A 22662-nucleotide genomic window follows, 5' to 3' on the forward strand; every position below is an offset into this window, starting at 1 on the left:
GCGCACAGGTCACATGCTGTTGCTTACCATCCACCTTACAGTTTGGATCAGGCCCCCCCAGTGACTATTTCCTGTTTTGACACCTCAAGAAAAGGTAGGTAGATAATTTATTAAATGCTTTCTTATTACAGTAATTTTAAAATCATTATTAATGTTCAATAGTGTGGTAGAAACACAAACAGTTTCAGATAATGCCAGTCAAATCCTTTTGTAGTTATAATGGATGCAGAGCAATATTGTTTTCAGTATTAATTTTCAGTGAAGGTTGTAATTGAAAGAGTAAAAAAGAGGAAATACAATAAGTGAGTGCAAAAGAACAGTGTAAAATAAAATTACAAAGAATTTTAAAAATTATGTAAGCCTAAATTGATTAAGCCCTGAGTTCATAAGTAAATTACAGTATCCATTCTTAAATAGGGGTCTTTGTTATACAACTGATATTTCTTTTACATCATCTATCAACATTATCAGAAGTACTGTAAGTGGTAAGTAAAATCAACAAAATGTAAGGTGAAATAAAGTTCCCCCATCCCTCTCTCTATAATGCAGTGCTAACTTAAGTTACATAATTCAACATATTTCACAAAAGTTATGCCAAGCCTTCTGTTGCCATAGGTTTTTTCTATATTTAGACTAAGTAAATGTTGATGAGGCATGCTTGTGATGAATGGAAATTAAGGATAAGATATTGAAGAAATGAAATATTGCACCAAAATAGAGCCATTCTAATTTTACATGGTATATATAGGTAAGCATCCTGTTTCATTCCTGATGGAACTGTGTAGCAAGCGGAGATGGCCAGCTCCAGAATATGTTTTGCTTGTTGATGAAGGCCCTTGCCACAATAAAACCTATCTCTATAAGGTATGTATATGTTTGGTTTTATCTGTCTTGCAAAATTGATAATACTAGCTATAGGATTCAGACACCATCTCTAATGAAATTTTGATTGAATCATAAAAAACAATTATCCTTTGGGTTTCTGTCAACACATTTGCTTCCACCTACAGTGGCAGACAAAAAAACTGCATCACCTTAAAAAAAAAGTAAAATTTGTAGTGAAACGTATAAGATATTATGTTTGATTACAGTCATTTTGTTTGTAGCAAAGCAAAGATATTGGGTGAGATAAGGTTCTATATAATCATACAGTAATTGAGAGATATTGCATCTGCCATTACTATAAATATGGCATTGGAAGGGTTACACACTCATTAGTACCTTGTTTTGTGGAGGCGTAACATGGCTCCATATGTTCAGTTGACACCAAAAAAAAAAAAAAAAAAAAAGTGCAGCTGTTGTTCCGTCCCAGGAAGGGCTTTCTACATGTGCTATCGCTGATAAAACAGGCTGCTACCAGTCAACAGTATCCCGGGTGCTGAAATTAAAGCGTGAAACCTGTGATGTGAAGAGAAGACCTGGATCAGGCTGTAAGAGAGTGACTACACCTTCTCAAGATCGATATTTGAAACGGCTATGCCAGTGCTCCTGATCTAAAACTGGACTTCAAGATGACCTCTGGTGTTGAAACAAGTGCACAAACTATCCAAAGACTGTTTTTGGAACGTGGTCTGCATGCCTATCGGCCCAAGAAGAAGCCTTTGTTGACCCAACAAATGAGGAAGAATTGACTTGCTTGGGCTAAAATGCATGTTTCATGGACAAAAGAGCAATGAGACACCATCTTTTCTGACGATTCAAAATTCAACTTGCATGGCTCGGATGGGAAGCAATATGTCAGAAGGCAAAAATCGGAGGCATGCCATCCTGACTACATAATGCTGAATTAGATAGTTGTGAATCAGAGCTGTTAAGCCCAATACATTCTACGTTATATCAATATTTGTAAAATAATAAGAGAAGTTTACCTCAATGTAGAGTGTAGAACACTTCCGTATGATACTCTCCAGAAATTAAAACGAAAAAATCGAAAGATACAACATACAGTCGAAAAGCGTTGTCAGCTTTGGGAAGGAAAATCGTTTTGAAATTTTTTTGTTAAATTCTTTTAATTAATTTTCTTATTTTTAATAGCATTAAATTGATTTTTAATTGTGTTAAATTGAGTTTTAATTGTGTTAAATTGAGTTTTATTGTGTTAAATTGATTTTTAATTATTTTTTAAATTATTTGTTACTCTTCCATGTAAGTGTTTCGATTTTTTCGTTTTAATTTCTGGAGAGTATCATATGGAAGTGTTCTACGTACTACATTGAGGTAAACTTCTCTTATTATTTTACAAATAACGCTGAATGTAAAGTTACCACCGGTCAGATGCCTTGGGGATGCATAACGAACAGAGGGGTGGACCAATTCAGTTTATTAATGGAATGGAATGGTGAATGCAGAAATCTACACTGCTGTCTTTGAGGAGTGCCAGAAATCCGTTATTAGGGATCACCACACAGATGCCCAAAACTGCACTTTTCAACAGGACCAGCAAACTGCCACACAGCAAAATTGGTAAGTTTATGACGAGTTTGTCTTCTTGTCGCACAAGGCTTAAAACATATTTACACCAATGTTTCCCCTCGTTTTTCTCCCTTAAGGTACAGTCATACCTCAGAAATGCTGGCATTACAGTGTTGAACTGACACTATTATAAAGTCCAGATTTGAACCCTATTGAAAATTGCTAGTACATAATGTTGTCTAAAATTGCTCAGAAGAAGCCAACAAATAAGATTCAGCTGCTGGAGAGCATTATAAGGGTGTGGTACCATGAAATTGGCAACCATATATCCAGAAGTTGATTAACTCTATGCCAGATCGTTGCAAAGCTGTAATTGAAACTCAAGGAGGAACAACAAAATATTGAGGACTTATTTTGCTGATTTACAGTACATAATACTATTATGTTAACTTGTCATTTCAGTTTATAATAAATGCAATAAAATGTGTGGTTGTCATGATTGCCATTTGTATGATTTCTCATATTTCCATTAATTACGCATTTTACACTTTGGGAAGATATTTATGGCAGTTTGGTATATCAAGTGGAGTCTTTTTATTAGATTTCATTCGCAGAGATATATATCCCATATTGTACAGAGAAGGGCAACAAGAGTAGTGAATGGAACAAAGGGGTGCTCTTACGAAGAAAGGCTTAAGTTTTGCAAATTACAGTGTCTGGAGACTAGGCACCAGCGAGGTGATCTGATAGATGTGTATAAAGCCTTGAATGGTTTGAGCATGCTCAATGCTGATGGGATTTTCCCTCTTGCTCAGAATAATCACCTGACAGGGCATAAATTCAAATTGAGGAAAGACAGATGTAGGATAGACGTGCAGAAATTTGCCTTTACCCATCGGGTGGTTGGTTGGTGGAACAGACTTCCATCCCTTGTCGTGGAAGTTGATAGCCTAAATAAGTTTAAGGCTCAGCTGGACAGGTATTTCGAACGAACAGAGGGCTGAAGTGGAAGTGGTTATTTATTATTATTTTTTTTATTTATTTATTTTATTTATTTTTTTTTTGGCTGATGCTGCATAAGCTTGCTTTCTTGCATCGAATGCCTCTACTAATGCTAACAAATGCATTTCGAACATTTCTGCAACCCACAATGCAGTGCAAAACACATTATTTGCAAAATTCACAAATGATGCAGTTTTTTTGTCCACCACTGTATATTTCAGAGAGTGTGCATGAATATGTGCCATAATTTTCAGAATGTTGAGAAATGAAATTTCAAAAATTTGCAAATAATAGTTAAAAAGTAAAAGCTTGGAAATCATAGTTAAAATTTTTGGGCTGAGCTGTAAATTAGAACAAAACTCAATTTTATTGAAAGTGTATTCCATGTACATAAATTAACCTCAACACAACAAAAAAAAAAAAAATAAATAAATAAAAATATGCCAACCTATAAACAAAAACAAAATTGCTGCTAATAGCCCGGAGTTCAATCGCTGCTGGCAAAATCAAGAAGTTAATTTCATGTGCCTTTTATATTACTCATATATTGTGAATAATTATGAATGACTGCTTTCTGAATGTTTTATGCAGAATTCTTGATTCTGAATGTTAGGATTGTGGATGGATTGTCTGCTTCAGTCTGTGCTTTTGATCATTGACTTGATAGGTTGTTTTTGTTTTTTTTTAGAATGGAAATCCTACTCTATCATAGAGTATTCTGTATGTTATGAATTACCTTTTTTAAAGTCTTAGTATTAGTAATGGCCATATGGTGCAAGGAAGCCTAAGGCTTATGCTGCACCAGCCAAAAAAAAACCTAGTAAAATAATAATAAAAATAAAATAAAATAAAATAATAATAATAATAATAATAAATAATAAAAGAAAAGAAAATAGACAACCCATGCATTTCCATCCTTCCATAGGTAACTATCCAGCTGACCTTTGAATTTCCCCAAACTGTCAGCCTCAACCACCCATGTAGGTAACTTATTCCAGTAATTTATAACCCGCTGGCTGAAATGAAACTTCCTGCAATCCACTCTAAATATCTCCCCTTGTAACTTTAATTTATAGCCCCTAGTTCTAGAATCATTTATAACCATGAAATTTCCTTCTCATTCATTTTACTTTTGTCTCTCAGAGCCTTAAACACCTCAATCAAGTCTCCTCAGGATGGCGCATGGTGTCCTTATCTCTACTGGCAGATGTTCGATAAATCATCAATAGGACACAAGCCTTCCTTGAAAACTGTCTACATTGCTCGGAGAACTTCATATCTGACCATATCGTAACTCCCAAGTCCCTTTCTTCCACTACTGACTTTAGTTTTAACTCCAAGTGTATAAGTTATTTTGGGGTTGTTGTTCCCCGGGTAGAAGACCTTGCATTTTGCTGAATTAAAGCATAGCTGCCACTTTTCTGACCATCCCATCTGAAAAAGCTCTGCTTGGCAGTGATCATTAACTACTCTACCGATCTTTACATTGTCTGCAAATTTATACATCATGCCTTCTATCCCTTCATAGATGTCATTTAAGAAAATCAAAAAAAAAACAGTGGTTCTAATACTGATCCTTGAAGAATAACCATTTATCACAACCCTCTGCCTCCTACCCTGAAGCTATCCATCTAAGGATCTTCCTGTGATTCCAGTTTGTTCCAGCATATAAAGTAACCAATCATGTGGGACTGAGTTAAATGCTTTGCTGAAATCTATATAATGTCAAAATTATTCCCTAAATCCAGCTCATCAGTGATCCTATCAAAATAGTTAACCAGATTTGTTAAACATCATTTTCCCTTTACAGAATCATGCTGCATATCCCTCAGAATTCTATTTCTATCTAAATGATCCTGAATCCTTGATCATTGCCTCCATGATTTTCCCTACTACTGAAGTTAAACTGACCGATCAGTAATTTTACACTACACTCTTAGAACTGTCCTTATATATTGGAGATACATAGGCACTTTTTCAATCCAACAGGATCTCTCGTGAGTCCAGTGATGCTCTCATAATTAGCCTTAATGGTTCAATGCACTCACTTGCCACCTTGCTTAAAATTATAGGGTATATGCCATCAACTCCAGGAGCCTTACTCACCTGTAGGCTTGAATGTTTTTTCATTAAATAATCGCAAAATTTCAGTATTGTTAATTACATATTTTTGAACTTCATTCCCATAATTTCTTATTGACAAAGAGTTTTTCTGCAAATATTGATGCAAAGTAACATTAGCATTAGTAGAGGCATACGATGCAACAAAGCAAACTTATGCAGCATCAGCAAAAAAAAAAAAAAAAAAAAACCGCTCCCATTTCACCCCTCCATTAGTTGCAAATACCTGTCTGGCTCAGCCTTAAATTTATTTAGGCTCTCAACTTCCACAACAAAAGATGGAAGTCTCTTCCACCAATCAACTACCCACTGGCTAAAGGCAAACTTCTGCACATCTATCCTACAACTGTCTTTCCTCAATTTGAATTTATGCCCTCTCAGGTGATCATTCTGAGCAAGAGGAAGAATCTCATCAGCATTGAGCATGCTCAAACTATTCAAGGCTTTGTACACCTCAATCAGATCACCTCGCAGGTGCCTAGTCTCCAGACACTGTAATCTACAAAACTTCAGTCTTTCTTCATAAGAGCAACCCTTTGTTCCATTCACTAATCTTGTTGCATTTCTCTGTACTCGTTCCAACAGCTGTACATCCTTCTTAAAATGAGGCCTCTAGACCTGTATACAGTACCGAAGGTGTGGCCTGATCATTGCCTTATACAAGGAGATAATCACCTCCTTATCCTTGCTAGAAAAATTCCTGTATATCACTGACAAGACACCATGAGCTACTCTTGCAGACCATCTGCCTGCACAATTACCCCCAAGTCCTTTTCATTCTCTACCACTGGCAGTGTGGTACCACAGATTTGATACATTACTCTGGGATTACTGCTTCCCATATGTAGTACTTTACATTTGTCAATGTTAAACTTCATTTGCCACCTCTCAGCCCATATCTTTATATAGTGTTCACAAAACTCCATGACCTGCTCTGGCAGCCCGTCTGCACTGCTCAGAGAACTTCATATCTGACTGCATAATTACCTCCAGGCCTTTTTCATTCTCCACCTTCCTGTGTGTAGTAACACACAGTTGTTATGTTTCTCTTGGGTTACCGCTACCAATATGCATTACTTTGCTTTTGTCAATGTTAAACTTTAGTTGCCACTTTTCAGCTGATCTGCTTAACTTTTCTAGACTCTGTTGCAGTAGCATACTGTCTTTACTGACATTAGTCCAGATACAGCAGTGTCCATTTATTACTACTCTCTGCCATATCCCACCCTTTATCCATTGCATCAACTTGCCCTTAATGCCATACTGCTCCAATTTGTACAACAGTCTTCCATGTTGCAAAGGCTTTCCTGAAATCCAAGTATATAAGTAAGCGATTGAAATTATATTTTAAGTTTCTTTGTTTCTTTCAACAGTCTTACTTTAAAAACAGTTTTATACTTGAAAAGCCACAATTTAGAACACAGAAAAAGGAAAACACCTTTCTTTATAGTTTCCTGTATTTCTATTTCTACTAATTAACTAACACTTCAACTGCTTGGCCTCTGTGGCGGCACTAGTAAACTGGGGGAAAAGTTATCCTCCATGGCTAGAAGGAGTAAACATGGATATAAACAATGATGAGGACTTGAACAACCGAAAAGGCTCTGAAGATAAATGCATTGCAATGAGATGCCAAACTTTCTGGTGATACACTCTCTCTCCAACTAGCCTGTGGAAAGTTATCACCATTTGTTATCCAAAGATATTTGGAATCCATTGCTGGAATACCAAAAATGGTTAAACGACTGCAATCCGGAGACCTCCTGATTGAAACAGCTACCTCAAAACATTCAGAGTGGCTGCTCAAAACAACAACATCTCCTGGTCTGCCGGTATCTATCACTCCCCACAATACGTTAAATTCGTACAAAGATGTCATCACGGAGTGGGACCTGATTACTGTATCTGAAGAAGAATTAGTGCAGGAACTGAGCAATCAAAAAGTAATTAGTGTGAAACGTATAACGACCAAAAAAGATGGAAATCTTGTTCAAACTCAATCCATAATTTTAACTTTATAGAGGTGTACAAAGCCTTGAATGGTTTGAGCATGCTCAATGCTGATGGGATTCTTCCTCTAGCTCAGAAAAATCACCTGAGAGGGCATAAATTCAAATTGAGGAAAGACAGATGTAGGATAGATGTGCGGAAATTTGCCTTTAGCCAGCGGGTGGTTGGTGGGTGGAACAGACTTCCATCCCTTGTCGTGGAAGTTGATAGCCTAAATAAGTTTAAGGCTCAGCTGGACAGGTATTTCAAACGAACAGAGGGGTGAAGTGGAAGTGGTTATTTTTATTTATTTATGTTACTTTTTTTTTTTTTTTTTTGGCTGATGCTGCATAAGCTTGCTTTCTTGCATCAAATGCCTCTACTAATGCTAATGCTAATATGATATCAAAATTATTTTTTGCATCCAGTTCCTTTGGGACCACATCGTAGTATCTGATCTGATTGGTCAGACAAGACTTCTGCTTAAAAAAACCACATGCTGTGTCCGAACTATTATGGCAGTCTTGTCTAGGTGATCCTGCGTCACTTCTTTTAACCAGTGACTCCATTATTTTCCCCAGAACAGAAGTTAAACTAACAGGTCTATAAATATTTGTGTCACCCTTTGCATCCCTTTATGAATTGGGGATACATTAATCCCTGAATCTAAAGATGCTCTCATAATTATAGCTAAGGGTTTGCTAACTTCCCTCGTTGCCTCCTTCAATATAACTGGATAGATACCATCCACCACAGGTATCTTTTTTATGTTTAACTTCAACAATTTCTACTCCACTTTGCTCTCCGTTATTATAAAATCATTTAGCTCCCTGTTAGAGTTTAATAAACTTCTGTTCTCCCCTTTCTTACAGAATTCCTCGTGTGTAAATGTAGATGCAAAATACTCATTCAGTTTGTCAGCTATCTGAGCAGGATCATCAACATTCAAACTACCATCAAGTGAAACAATCTGATTCATCCCCTTCCTTCTAGAGTTTATATAAGTAAAGAAGTCTTTGTTTTTCTTTGCATCCTTTGCCAAGGATATTTCGTAATCAGCCTTCGCTTGCCTTTGTGACTTGATTAAAGACTATCTTATATCTGCCATAGCTTCAAATTATAATTTACATGCATCCCAAACATTTTCTTCTCTGCCACAAGCCTCATTAGTTCATATGACATCCATTTAAGTCTAAATCTTGAATACATACTGTGAATAAATTTAAATACTGTCTCAGACCATCGGAGTCACCTTTACGAAAGCAAAAACCCTTCCCTTTACCCTTGATGGTAGTTACCTCTTTGAGTAAATCCCACTTCAGCACACTGTGATCACTGCCACCTAGTGGTTCCTTTATCTGCAGATTCTTAATGCATGAAGAATCACTACTGATAATCAGATCAAGAGTATTACTCCCTCTACTTGCCTCCCGAACATGCTGATGTAGAAAACAATCATCCACTAAATCCATAAAAGCCTTGCTAGTGTGTGAGTGACCAACCCATAAATTCCAGTCAATATCTGGGAAATTAAAATCCCCCATTATAAGACTCTCTGATTTACTGGCCCACTCTATTTCCCTCTACAGTTTCTTATTATACTCATCAGAGTCATTAGGCCTGTAACCAATTTGATCTGTAACCAAGTTACAAAGGAGGTTAGGCAGGCGAAGGCAGATTACGAGAAATCTTTGGCAAGGGATGCAAAGAAAAAAAGCATTACTTATGTAAACTCTAGAAGGAAGGGGATTAATCAGATTGGTCCACTTGATATCGATGGGTCAACTGTTGATGATCCTGCTCAGGTAGCTAACAAACTAAATGAATATTTTACATCGACATTCACACATGAGGAGTTATTTAGCGAGGGGAAAGCCAGAGGTGTATTCAACTCTAGCAGTAAGCTAGAGAATCTTGTAATAACTGAGAGTAAAGTGGAGGAGAAATTGTTGAAGATAAACACAAGAAAGGCACCTGGGGTGGATGGGATCTATCCAGTTATATTAAAGGAGGCAGCAGAGGAAGTAAGCAAACCCTTAGCCATAATTATGAGAGCTTCCTTGGACTCAGGGGAGGTACCCACAGACTGGAGATGTGCAAATGTGACCCCAATTCACAGAGGATCAAAGACTGACACAAGTAATTATAGACCTGTGAGTTTAACTTCTGTTCCAGGAAAATTAATGGAGGCACTAGTTAAAGAAGCACTGCAGGATCATTTAGACAAGACTTCAGTTATAGCTCGGACACAGCATGGTTTTGTTAAGGGGAAGTCTTGCCTGACCAATTTGATTGGATACTATGATGCAGTCACAAAGGAACTGGATGCAGGGAATAACTTTGATATTATATACTTGGATCTTAGAAAGGCTTTTGATACTGTTGCACATGGAAGACTGCTGCACAAATTGGAGCAGTGTGACACTGGAGGCAAATTGCTGCTGTGGATAAAGGGGTGGCTGAGGGGGAGAAGACAGAGAGTGGTAATCAATGGACACTGCTCGTCGTGGACTAATGTTATTAGTGGAGTCCCTCAGGGCTCAGTGTTGGGTCCATTATTGTTTTCTGTATTCATAAATGATATTGATGATGGTATATCAAGCTTAATGTCGAAGTTTGCAGACGATACAAAGGTAGGCAGGGTTGTCAAGGACACTACTGACACTATGCTGCTGCAACAGGATCTGGAAAGGTTGAGCAGATGGGCTGAGAGGTGGCAAATGAAGTTTAACATTGACAAATGTAAAGTACTACACATGGGAAACAGCAACCCCAGAGCAACGTATCGACTCTGTGGTACTACACTGACAGTGGTAGAGAATGAAAGGGACCTTGGGGTGGTTTTGCAGGCAGATATGAAGTTCTCTGAGCATTGCAGACGGGCTGCAAGAGTAGCTCATGGTGTATTGTCAATGATATATAGGAATTTTTCTAGCAGGGATAAGGAGGTGATTATTCCCCTTGTATAAGGCAATGGTCTGGCTACACCTAGAGTACTGTATACAGGTCTGGAGGCCTCATTTCAAGAAGAATGTAGAGCTGCTGGAATGAGTACAGAGAAGGGCAACAAGATTAGTGAATGGAACAAAGGGGTGCTCTTACGAAGAAAGGCTTAAGTTTTGCAAATTACAGTGTCTGGAGACTAGGCACCAGCAAGGTGATCTGATAGAGGTGTATAAAGCCTTGAATGGTTTGAGCATGCTCAATGCTGATGAGATTCTTCCTCTCGCTCAGAATAATCACCTGAGAGGGCATAAATTCAAATTGTAGGATAGATGTGCGGAAATTTGCCTTTAGCCAGCGGGTGGTTGGTTGGTGGAACAGACTTCCATCCCTTGTCGTGGAAGTTGATAGCCTAAATAAGTTTAAGGCTCAGCTGGACAGGTATTTTGAACGAACGGAGGGGTGAAGTGGAAGTGGGTTTTTTTTTTTTTTTTTTTTTGGCTGATGCTGCATAAGCTTGCTTTCTTGCATCAAATGCCTCTACTAATGCTAATGTAACACACTCCTACTCTCAATTTTGATCTCCCAATGCTTATGTCACACCAAACTGACTCGACACTGCACTGTCCAGCGATGTCAACTGGCTTCACTTCCTTGGATTTTATATGTTTCTTAACTAATAGCATAACCCCTTCTCCCTTCCTATCCTTTCTGTAGACATTGTACTCCCCAAATTCCAGTTCTGCATTCCTTATATCTGTGTGACACCATGTCTCTGATATCCCAACAGTATCTGCCTTTGATGTTTTGAGCAATACCTCAAATTCATCAAATTTATTTATCAAACTCCTAGCATTGGTGTACACGCAAGTATACATGCACCTGTTCCTATTCTTAGCTACCCTAACACAACCCATGTGTTTACCTTGTACCGCAGTGGTCCCAGCAGTCTCTGAAATACCTTGCATCTTGTTTTCCAGGCTGCTGCTCATTCCAATAGAAGCAGTGCAAGAATCACTTTCACCTCTGCCAGTGGCTACTGTTAATCAATTAGTCCTTGTATCCCCCCCCCCCCAAGCTAGCAGTTTTCCGACCCACCTAACACTGCCTCGATAGCATCAGCAAATATTCTTGCACACTTTCTATTTAAGTGTATCCTATCCCTATAGAAGCAGTCTCTCCTGTTAACAAGTACAGACCAGGCTGAAAAAAATTCTACCCCTTGAGCCTTGCACGATCTTTCCACGGCCCGAATTGATCGACAAAGCTCTCATCATATACTCTCTCCTATCGTGTCTGGGCAGAATTGCAGACACTTTCAAATCTACCCTAATTCACGCCTTTTTTTCAACAGTGACCTGTACTTGTGAAGTAATTCCACCGGTCTCCTACTCTTAATATCATTAGTGCTGACGTGTACAACCATATCACCTTTTGTGCCCTTAAATATACTTGATTGTTTTTTAAAATGTTGATCTTGGAACTACGTAACAAGTCAGTGTATTGCAATTAAATTAGCATGCAAGAAAATTTCACTGAGTGTGGGATAATTTTTCAAGTCGGCATGGGAAATGTAATGCTGTTTTGCTATTCATTTTCAAGCTATCGACTCCATCAAATGAAACAATTTCGTTAAATATGCCAAAAATGCAATCTGTAAAAGAACGTTATAGTGATTTGTGACAGTATAGTGAATCAGCATAAAGCAAACTGCATTATAATGAGGGCCTGCTGTATTCATAAATAAGGACTGTGATGTGGGAGCCAAAGGCTCAGGTAGTGTTGTACTACAAGAGATAGAGAAATAATTTGAAAAAAATTATTTTTTTCAAATTATTTCTCTATTATACTATAATTAGACTTTTGTACTAAATTTCAATCACTTGTGTAATTATTATTCTTCTATATAATGTTCTTTTTTTGCTGGAGCATTTTTCTACTACTTTACAAACATTTTTCCATAATTGATACCATAACATAAATATTATATTAAAAAAAAAAACTTCAGTTTCTAGATGTGCATATTACCCCTCCCTTACACATCATAGGTTATTGCTGTCTATAGTTTTTGTACATTTTGAATATCCTGGCATGTCACAATCATGATCAATGGAAAGGTTTTAGTCCCAATTCCAGAATTTTAAATCTTCGAAGTTTCTGCCTGTAGCCAAAGATTTTAAACTTTAGTCAATCATTCATGAGGAGATATGGCTTTTTTCATTATGGTATTTCTGAATTAAATTTTATAACAAAAGTGACAAATAAGTTTCTTCACTTCTTAATGCCTGCAGCAAATTCACAGAAGGAGTATTTCTTTTTAGCAACTACTCGTTACTTTATTTTGATCTTACCACTTCTTTTTCCTTGCTAACATAACATATAAAAGAACTGTCATTGAATTCAACAGATACCTGGCTGACAAAGTCAAACTTACATGAGCATGTATGGCCTGCAGTTATGTTTATGCGCTTTTTTTTTTTTTTTTTTTTTGCTAAATTCAACAACAATTTAAGCTGCTCAAAGCAGATATCTCCCATTAATTTTATTATTATTATTTATTTTTTTTTTTTTTTGTTTACAAACAGTGTAGTGTTATCATCCCTATTCTTTGAAGCTAATTTGCATTGTTCCTTCTCAGAAATGCAGTTTTAGCTGTTGCATTTCTGGGAAGGAGAAATGTCTTAAACCCCAGGGTTTTAGACATCTCTTTAGATATCTAAAATTAGGGTAGGAAGAGGGGGATAATTTTAACTAGGATTATACATCTTAATTCTGTACCAGTTTTACTGGTACAGAATTAAGATGTTTGCAAATTTCTTTTGAATGCTGGTTTGTGTCATAATTATTCTAATAATATAATTCTTTCTCTTGACTAGGCAATTGTGAATAATATAGAGTATGTGCCTGCAGTTACAAGTGTAAGCAAAAAACAAGCTAGAGCTAATGCTGCAGTTCTCTGTCTACAGTCATTAGGTTTATTGAAGAAAAAATCATCGTAGAAAGAACCACACTGCAAAAAATCATCTTAATGTTGCTGTCTGTACATAAGTTTCTAAGAGAAGAAACACTGGAGACTATTTGGAATGATGTGTAAAAAGATTTTTCGTTGTTGTTTTCTATCTGTATCGTCTACAATACATCTTTTATAATAGGTTTTGTGGTTTTATTTCTTTTCCTTATGAAAATGCCAAATCTGTAATCTTACATGTGGGCAGTTTTTATCCTCCTTTCATACATGCCTCTCAAATACTTAGATTAAAGATTGTAACCTGAACACACTTGATAATCAGAATAGTTATCTGTAATAACATCCAGAAATAGTTAAAAATAGTTGTTAAAAGCAAATTTTGCTTACCAAAGTTTCCACAAATTAAATCTTTTTTTTCATTCACTATAATTTTGCATATCTTGATATAGGAGTGCACAACTTAATAGAAATACATTTGGATCAACAGAGGTAGCTCAACAGCAGTGTTAGCTTTGAATCATTTCTGTCACCTAGGAAGCAAATCATAATACCCATAAAAGTATCCAAGCACTCATTACAGTGCTTTCTTTCCCAATTTCTTGTAAAACTACAGGAATTAGTTTCAAAATAAACTGACATGACATTCGGTGTAATACTGCTACCATAAATTATATAAAATACACAAGATTTTAGTATATACAAGCCATTAAAACTATAAATAGAATTTCTGGTGAATTCTAATGATATTTTAGGCATGTTCATATATATATATATATATATATATGTGCATACATATGCAGGAATGAAATAATGTTAAATTGTAAAAATGTATAAGCCGTCCTGTAGTTTAAAATATCCGAAGCAATCCAAGAATAAACCGGACCTTAGGCAACAATGGTTAAACATAAATATTAAATTCAATAAAAAATATACAAAATTAGCCAACCATGGGAAAATATATTTTGCAAGGGACTTTGTCGAGGGCTAAACCCCTACAAAATACATAACCCATTTGTATATTTTTTATTGAATTTAATATTTATGTTTAACCATTGTTGCCTAGGGTCTGGTTTATTCTTGGATTGCTTCGAATATTTTAAACTACAGGACGGCTTCTACATTTTTACAATTTAACATTATTTCATTCCTGCATATATTTAACGACGGATGTAATGTTCTATCTCAGATGGCATTAATCTGATTGGTTAATATAATCTTATAATATCCCTGTTCTACACTTTAGTAATTATATCCCAGTTCTACGCTTTAGTAATTTAATTCTATATATGTATGTATGTATATATATATATATATGCATAAGTACCTATTGTATTCACCATGTGTGTGTGTCCTGTTCACATGTAATGAGTGTCAAGTGACAAATTTGTCAAGCTATCCCAAATTTCATTAAAATTGGACAAATAGAAATCAAATAATTATTTTTTCCATAAAATTGTATGTAAAAAAGAAATGCCTAGATTAAATGTAGTTTTAATGCAGTATTCTTAACTACAGTCTGTGTATGCTTCGCATGTATAAGACTTGCAAATTTATTGTTGTTTATGAAGAGATACATATAGAAAGAGAAAAGAGACAAAATGTATACAGAAGAAGAGTAGAGTTTTAAGTGTTCTATAAAGTTTTAATCCTAGTAATTAACTGATAAGGAGATAACATATTTACTTTTCACTTCTGTTTAATCACAGAAAAAGAAAAAAAATCGAATGGACCTGAAATGTAGCACACCATATACATTACTTAATGTATGATTACTAATGCAACTGAAATTGGGCGCCTCCGTAGCGAGGTGGGAAGGAGCAGCAGTGCGTAGCACACGCTTCTTGATTAGGCCGGGGTTCGAGCCCGTCACCACCAAATACGGAGGGTGCAGAAAGGTCAGGGAATGACCACCGCATTTCCCGGAGCAATATGGCCTTAGTTGCTAATGCTCCTAAAAATCAAACAAGCAACTGAAATTAATCATTCAGGTCTCATTCACCTGTCTGCAGGGAGCAGCTGTGGACAGAATGTGCTGGTCCCACATGAAGTAATTTTACAACTTCTCAGACTCAATTATCAAATAAACAATGTACTGTGGAACAGAACCAAGTCATGTCTACTAGGAGTTAATCTTAATGATACCATAGAACAGTTAAGAGAACAAAGGGTGATATAATTATATATGTAGGTATTAAACATAGGCAATTTAAGGTCTTAGTTCAATTAGAATGCCAAGGAAAAACTTAAGGAAATTAATTCAAACTTAAGGAAATTTGTGTTCTGAGCCTTGTCAGTCAATTCCCATCTGGAGAGATTGTTCAGGCATCATGGGGTAAAATTTTTCTCAGCATAGCATTTGCTTGTTAGCAGAAGCATTATTGACTGCATTCAAACCTGCATTTTATAGTTTGCAAGAACAGTAATCGTAACCACTTTGCTCCAAGCAGTTAAGTAAATACAACATTGTAGGAATGAATGTTAACGCAACTTTTAATGACAAGTTAGTGAAAAGCATACAAGGAAAAATAATTTTTACTTTAAGTTGAGTACAACCATCAATCAAGTTGAAAATCATTAAAAATTATGCATTAATTTCTTCTCAATACATTTAAATTTAGACCATTTTGCAGTTCTAGATTCCCTCTCCAGTAATTTGCAGTTTGAGAAAACTATAAATTAAAATATCTCAAAAGGGACTAGAGAAAACGATGAGTTTTATTATTCTACTTTGTTACGAACCTTTCTCTCACTAAGAATGAGTTGCAGTTCAACAATTAAAACCAGATTGTCACTCCCACGCCACACTAAAAATTTGCTGTTCTATCAAAATGCAGTCAAAAATAATCAATGAACTCGGTTTTTCTCCCCGCCCCCCCCAATTAGTGTTAGTAATGGCCACATGGTGCAAGGATGCTGCACCAGCCAAAAAAAAAGGAAAGGAAATAGACAACCTATGCATTTCCCTCCTCCTGTAGATACCTATCTGGCTGACCTCTGAATTTCCCCAAACGTCAGCATCTATCACCATGTAGATAACTATTCCAGTAATTTATAACTTGGTAGCTATAATAAAACTTCCAGTCTAAATATCTCCCCCCCCCCCCCATAACTTGAATTTATGGCCCCTAGTTCTAGAATCATTCATAACTGTAAAAATTTCATCATTCATTTTACTTTTGCCTCTCAGACCCTTAAACACCTCAATCAAGTCATCCCTAAGGTGACTAGTTTCCAAGCTGTGCAAACCACATATTCAAACTATTTCTCCATATGGATGCCCTTTTGCTGATCTCACTAAGTGAGTTACCCATCTTTTGACCCTTTCAAGAAACTGTCTTTTTTAGGTTCTAGTGGGCTTGAAAGAAGCTGCTGTTTTGACTCCCACAATTTTTCAGGACCCAATAGTTATGTTATAGTTATTAAAGTGATGTCACAATTTGACTACCATTATATCTGCAGCCACCATCATCATTTATTGCTTCGCCCAATTTTTAACCATTTGTTTACCTTTTTTAAAGGCATCTTTTTTGTATTCCTGCAGAAAGCAAAGGAACTTATGTAATCAATTCAGAATACTTATCAGTTAATGTAACAGCTCATCTTTCGTCAGATTAATTTTCTCAAAAGAATAACTTGCATCTGCAAACTTGAAATTTAATAAATTCAGTGAGAAATCAACTATAAATTAAATTTCACTGGCAAAATACACATTTTATTTTAATATACAGCCATAGGACTGTTTTTTTTTAAACATTAGCTTACCTAACATTTTTCTTTGTAGATATTCTATTAGACATAACTGATTTTGATTGCTTTGAGGAAGATACTGTTGCAGGCTTTGCCCTCTTCAGAAATGTCAACTCAAACTTTAGTTCATTACAATGGCCCCACTGTCAAAGAAACTTCACTAGAAAGAGATCTGAGCTGAGTATTCTCTTCTACTCATTGTTATGAGGAATCATTAAATGCATGGCATGACTTGAGATAACAAGCCTGTTATAATTTTGTGCACTTGGTCAGTTGCCCAACGAAAGGCAACTGTACATCAGTCTCTTCTTTCATAATATCATCTGGTTGGTTCTCACACTGAAACTGACAGAACTGATGCTGCAAAACATCTATTTCTTCATCAACACAAAGAAGTATTGGATATAGCCAAACTTGTCCACAAAAAATTCAAATTTTGATAATGATGCACTGCCAACTGATGAAATTTGTGCTGCCTTGGCATTATTAAGAACATCATTTTTCAGTGGGAACTTGTATCACATAGTTACATACAGCCATAAAACACTTCCTCATTGACAGTGACACAATACATAACAAACATCAAAACAGGTTGGTGGATGACAAACTGACACCACACAATGTTCAGTGCAGTATTGTACTAATGAGATGATTTATGTGCTGGTGTGATCCATTGAAGTGTTACAACTTCAGATAATTCATTCATTCATTCATAGCAGAAGCTGTATAGCTATGAAAAATAGTAAATTGTGAAAAGCTGATTTTCTATCATGAATTCCTAAGGCCAAAGTGTGTTTCCTTATGCCAGTCTAAAGTCTGCTGGTGCTAAACAAATTTCACAGATAGCAAAGTGCTGAATTTTTAGAAACATTAAAAAAACAAACTCCAGTACAGTCAGTCCTCATATAACACGTGTTTACACTACACGAATTCGATCTATACGATTTATAAATAGGGGAACGATATCTTATATAACACGAACCGAATTCGCTTATGCACGATTCGCCTTTGTGTTTACAAGAAATGGCAGTCGAACGCAACACGATAGGAATGAAGAGAAGATTCTGAAAATGTATTTATATTTTTTATATCAGTGAAGGGGAAACACATTTTACCATAATAACCAACACAATTCCAGCTATCGGTATAATCACAAATGCAATTAGATCGAGTTTACTACCAGTTTATAACAGATTCCACTAGCAGGAATGCAACTGGAAATTGTTTTTATTGTTTTATGGAAGTAAACCCCTAGAAATGTGCTTTAGTAAAATGTGAGGTGTTAATAGTGTATCTCTGTCTTTACGGTGTTGTTTATTCAGCTGCTACACATGCACAGCTTTGTTTATGTGTATCAAGCGTGCCTCCTCATTTTGTAATTGTGCTTTATTCCCTAAAAATGAGTAAAATACTTAAAAGGTGTGAAAAGGAAGCGTCCTGGTGAAGATACTGCAGATTCAGAGAGAAAAAGAAAAGCAATATCGATAAACAGAGGCAGACTGGGTCAAAAATTCTTACCTGGGAAAATTTATAGTGGCCTCATACTATGGTTTATGGCCAAAATCACACCGGCCTCTGGCCCACTGGGGTTTCCCCGGTAAGGCTTATGGACAGTCCACCTCTGTCAATAGAGAAAAAATTTGAAATTGTGAAACGCTTTGAGTGAAATGAAGGACCATGTGATATTGCACATGCTACAGATCTAAATCAGGCAACCCCGAGAATTACAAAGAATGCAAAGAAAATAAAAACAACTTTCATAGCAGGAACAACTCAAAGTGTAATTAAAATCCATTAGATTAAGACACAAAGAATTGGAAGAGATGGAATGGCTGTCATCTGTTTGGATAGAAAATCAAACAAAAAACAAGTTTTCTTATGATAGAAGCAAAAGCATTAGCAACATTTTATTACGTAATAGTCGTAATAAAATACGTATTTTATTCGTAAAAAATACATATTATTTATTATATTATATTTTATTACGTATTTTAATCGTTATAAAATACGTAAGAATTTTATTACGATTATTTATTGTTTGGTAATGTTTTGGTTACCAATGTGTGTTCAATCTTGGGTGGTGGGCACGTAACCCTATTTTTCCCATGGGGCCTGTTTTTTATATTGCACAAGGGTTTCTAGGAACACAGCTATCGTGCTATACGAGAACTGACTGTACTTCTCCATATCACTGAAGATATTTTGTAGAAATAGTGAAAGAACTGATGCATTTTTAGCATTAGTAGAAGCATATGATGCAAGAAAGCAAGCTTATGCAGCATCAGCCAAAAAAGAAAAAGAAAAAAAAAACCACTCCCATTTCACCCCTCCTTTCACTCCACATACCTGTCCAGCTCAGCCTTAAATTTATTTAGGCTATCAACTTCCACAACAAAGGATGGAGGTCTGTTCCACCAACTACCCGCTGGCTAAAGGCAAACTTTCGCACATCAACCTACATCTGTCTTTCCTCAATTTGAATTTATGCCCTCATGATTATTCTGAGCAAGAGGAAGAATCCCATCAGCATTGAGCATGCTCAAACCATTCAAGGCTTTATACACCTCAATCAGATCACCTCGCAGGTGCCTAGTCGCCAGACACTATAATTTGCAAAATTTAAGCCTTTCTTCATAAGAGCACCCCTTTGTTCCATTCACTAATCTTGTTGCCCTTCTCTATACTCGTTCCAACAGCTCTACATCCTTCTTAAAATGAGGCCTCCAGACCTGTATACAGTAGTCAAGGTGTGGTCTGACCATTGCCTTATACAAGGGGATAATCACCACCTTATCCCTGCTAGAAAAATTCCTGTATATCATTGACAAGACACTATGAGCTTGCAGACCGTCTACACTGCAATTTTCCTCCAATGCCACACTGCTCCAATTTGTGCAGCAGTCTTCCATGTGCAACAGTATCAAAAGCCTTTCTAAGAACCCAATATATGATATCAAAGTTATTCCCTGCATCCAGTTCCTTTGTGACATCATAGTATTCAATCAAATTGGTCAGGCAAGACTTTCCCTTAACAAAACCAGGCTGTGTCCGAGCCATAACTGAAGTCCTGTCTAGATGATCTTTAACCTCCATTAATTTTCCTGGAACAGAAGTTAAACTAACAGGTCTATAATTACTTGTGTTGCCCTTTGATCCTCCTTTGTGAATTGGGATCACATTTGCACATCTCCAGTCCATGGGTACCTCCCCTGAGTCCAAAGAAGCTCTCATAATTATGGCTAAGGGTTTGCTTACTTCCTTTGCTGCCTCCTTTAATATAACTGGATAGATCCCGTCCATCCTAGGTGCCTTTTTTATGTTTATCTTCAACAATTTCTCCTCCACTTTACTCTCAGTTATTACAAGATTATCTAGCTCTCTGCCAGAGTTTACCTCACCTCACCTCTGGCATTCCCCTCCCTGAATAAATCCTCATGGGTGAATGTAGATGCAATATACTCATTTAGTTTGTTAGCCACCTGAGCAGGATCATCAGCAGTTGAACCATCAATATCCAGTGGACCGATCTGATTCATCCCTTTCCTTCTAGAGTTTACATAGGTAAAGAACTTTTTTTTGTTTTTCTTTGTATCCTTTGCCAAGGATTTCTCATAATCTGCCTTTGCCTGCCTAATCTCCTTTGTGACTTGGTTACAGACCAGCTTATATCTATCGTAGGCTTCCATGGCACCCATTAATATATATGTATTCCATGCATTTTTCTTCTCTGCCATATGTCTCATTAGTTCATGACATCCATTTAGGCCTAAACCTTGAACAATATTTCTAGTTTGTATGAAAAGCCTAGTAGCTTCCAAGGTTAATTCTGTGAATGCTTCCCATTTTGAATTTGCTGTTAGTAACATCATCAGTTGGTCCCACCGTATAGAATTTAAATACTGTCTCAGACCATCGTAGTCACCTTTACGAAAGCAAAAACCCTTCCCTTTACCCCTGATGGTAGTTACCTCTTTGAGTAAATCCCACTTCAGCACACTGTGATCACTGCCACCTAGTGGTTCCTTTATCTGCAGATTCTTAATGCATGAAAATGATAGTGAGATCAAGAATATTACTCCCTCTAGTTGCCTTCCGAACATGCTGATGTAGAAAACAATCATCAAATAAATCCACAAAAGCCTTGCTAGTGTGTGAGTGACCAACCCACAAATTCCAGTCAATATCCAGATGCAGTGGCCATTTGTGGGGAACTGAGAAGTGTACAAGGAAGCTTGAAATGTAACAAATTATTGCATCATGCTTAGTATTTTAATTTCATCCCCATCAGCCAGATGGGGAAGGGGAAAAAAAATAACAAAACTGGATTTAAATTTTATTCTGAAGCTTTGAAATGCTCTATACAGCCAAGTCTAGACAGGAATGGCATTGTTGTAAACAAAAGTTTGACTCAACATTTCTCAAGAGGGCAAAGTTTGTAATACAGTATCTTGGTATCTAAAGCTAATGTGTGGAAGCATACTACACTGGTAAACAAATCTCTGGCTATATTTTAATATAAAATGTGTATGTTGTCATGATTCAATTTATAGCAAAGTGTAGACTTTAAAAGACCTCCCATCTGAAAAATCTGTTTTCCTCCTGCATGCATCTATTCAATCTCCAGTTTTTTAAGTCAAAAGTTGGCAGCTATGTAATGAGTACAGGCATCACCTGCTTAGTATTCTTAATTGGAACAGTAAAAACAGACTGCTAAGTGAAGCTGCATTAAGCAGAGGGAGAATTTTCCACAGGAAATTATTTAATTTTAACTGGTTGGCCTGATCAGTATTTCTGACTAATTTGAAGGCACCATTTCTCCAAATAATAATATTAAATGTAGGAAAAACAGTTAAACCTTTAAATATAAACTTTAAATACATAATTTTTGTAATAAAATATAAATATGGTATATGTTCAAGAAAATGCAGGAAAACTTACCATAAAATCATGGAATCTTATATGTAAACTATATTTACAATAAAAATTTGCAATACTGTAATTTTCAGATCAATTAAAATAAATCTAGTTATTTCCAAAATCCAGTCTTTTTAAAATGTCCAATTCGGTTACAAGTTTTCCAATAGATTTTCAGATTTGCATATTAGCACTAGCCAACTCACTTGATCTCTTTCAGATGATTAGAAAGAACAGTTAAAACTACTGGCACAGTAAACTAAAATCAACCATGCAGACACAAAATGCAAATAAACAATGCATAAACCAGAACTAAACTGAAAATAACATTGCTGAGTAATGCAACTAAATGCAGCTCCCTGTCAAGAAAAACAGTTCCCAAAGAATTTATGAATAAAACTTCAATAAACTTCTGCTAATTAGAACCCCAAAGAGGGCACTCCCTTTCCCATTACACTGCTGAGAGGATAGGATATTAGTAATGACAAGTGGTATAAAGAAAGCAAGCTTATACAGCATCAGCCAAAAAAAAAAGTTCCTACATTACCTGCCCATCCTCTCCAATA

At 36.3% G+C, this 22662-nt stretch overlaps 1 protein-coding gene across 1 annotated transcript in view; it reads left to right on the forward strand.

Annotated features, from left to right (window-relative positions):
• The window catches only part of LOC150083705 (uncharacterized), a 70814-nt gene extending 57304 nt beyond the window's left edge, over nt 1-13510 (forward strand). Inside the window, exons 6-7 of the mRNA XM_090377445.1 lie at nt 749-864; nt 13344-13510. Of these exons, the coding sequence (XP_090233571.1) occupies nt 749-864; nt 13344-13466 (239 nt within the window). The 3' untranslated portion in view covers nt 13467-13510. The remainder of the gene's footprint in view (nt 1-748; nt 865-13343) is intronic.
• The last annotated feature ends 9152 nt before the right edge of the window (nt 13511-22662 follow it).

The sequence above is a fragment of the Mastigoproctus giganteus genome, chromosome 7, assembly GCF_048544385.1.
Source record: "Mastigoproctus giganteus isolate SK-2022 chromosome 7, ASM4854438v1, whole genome shotgun sequence".
Taxonomy (NCBI): Eukaryota; Metazoa; Arthropoda; class Arachnida; order Uropygi; family Thelyphonidae; genus Mastigoproctus; species Mastigoproctus giganteus.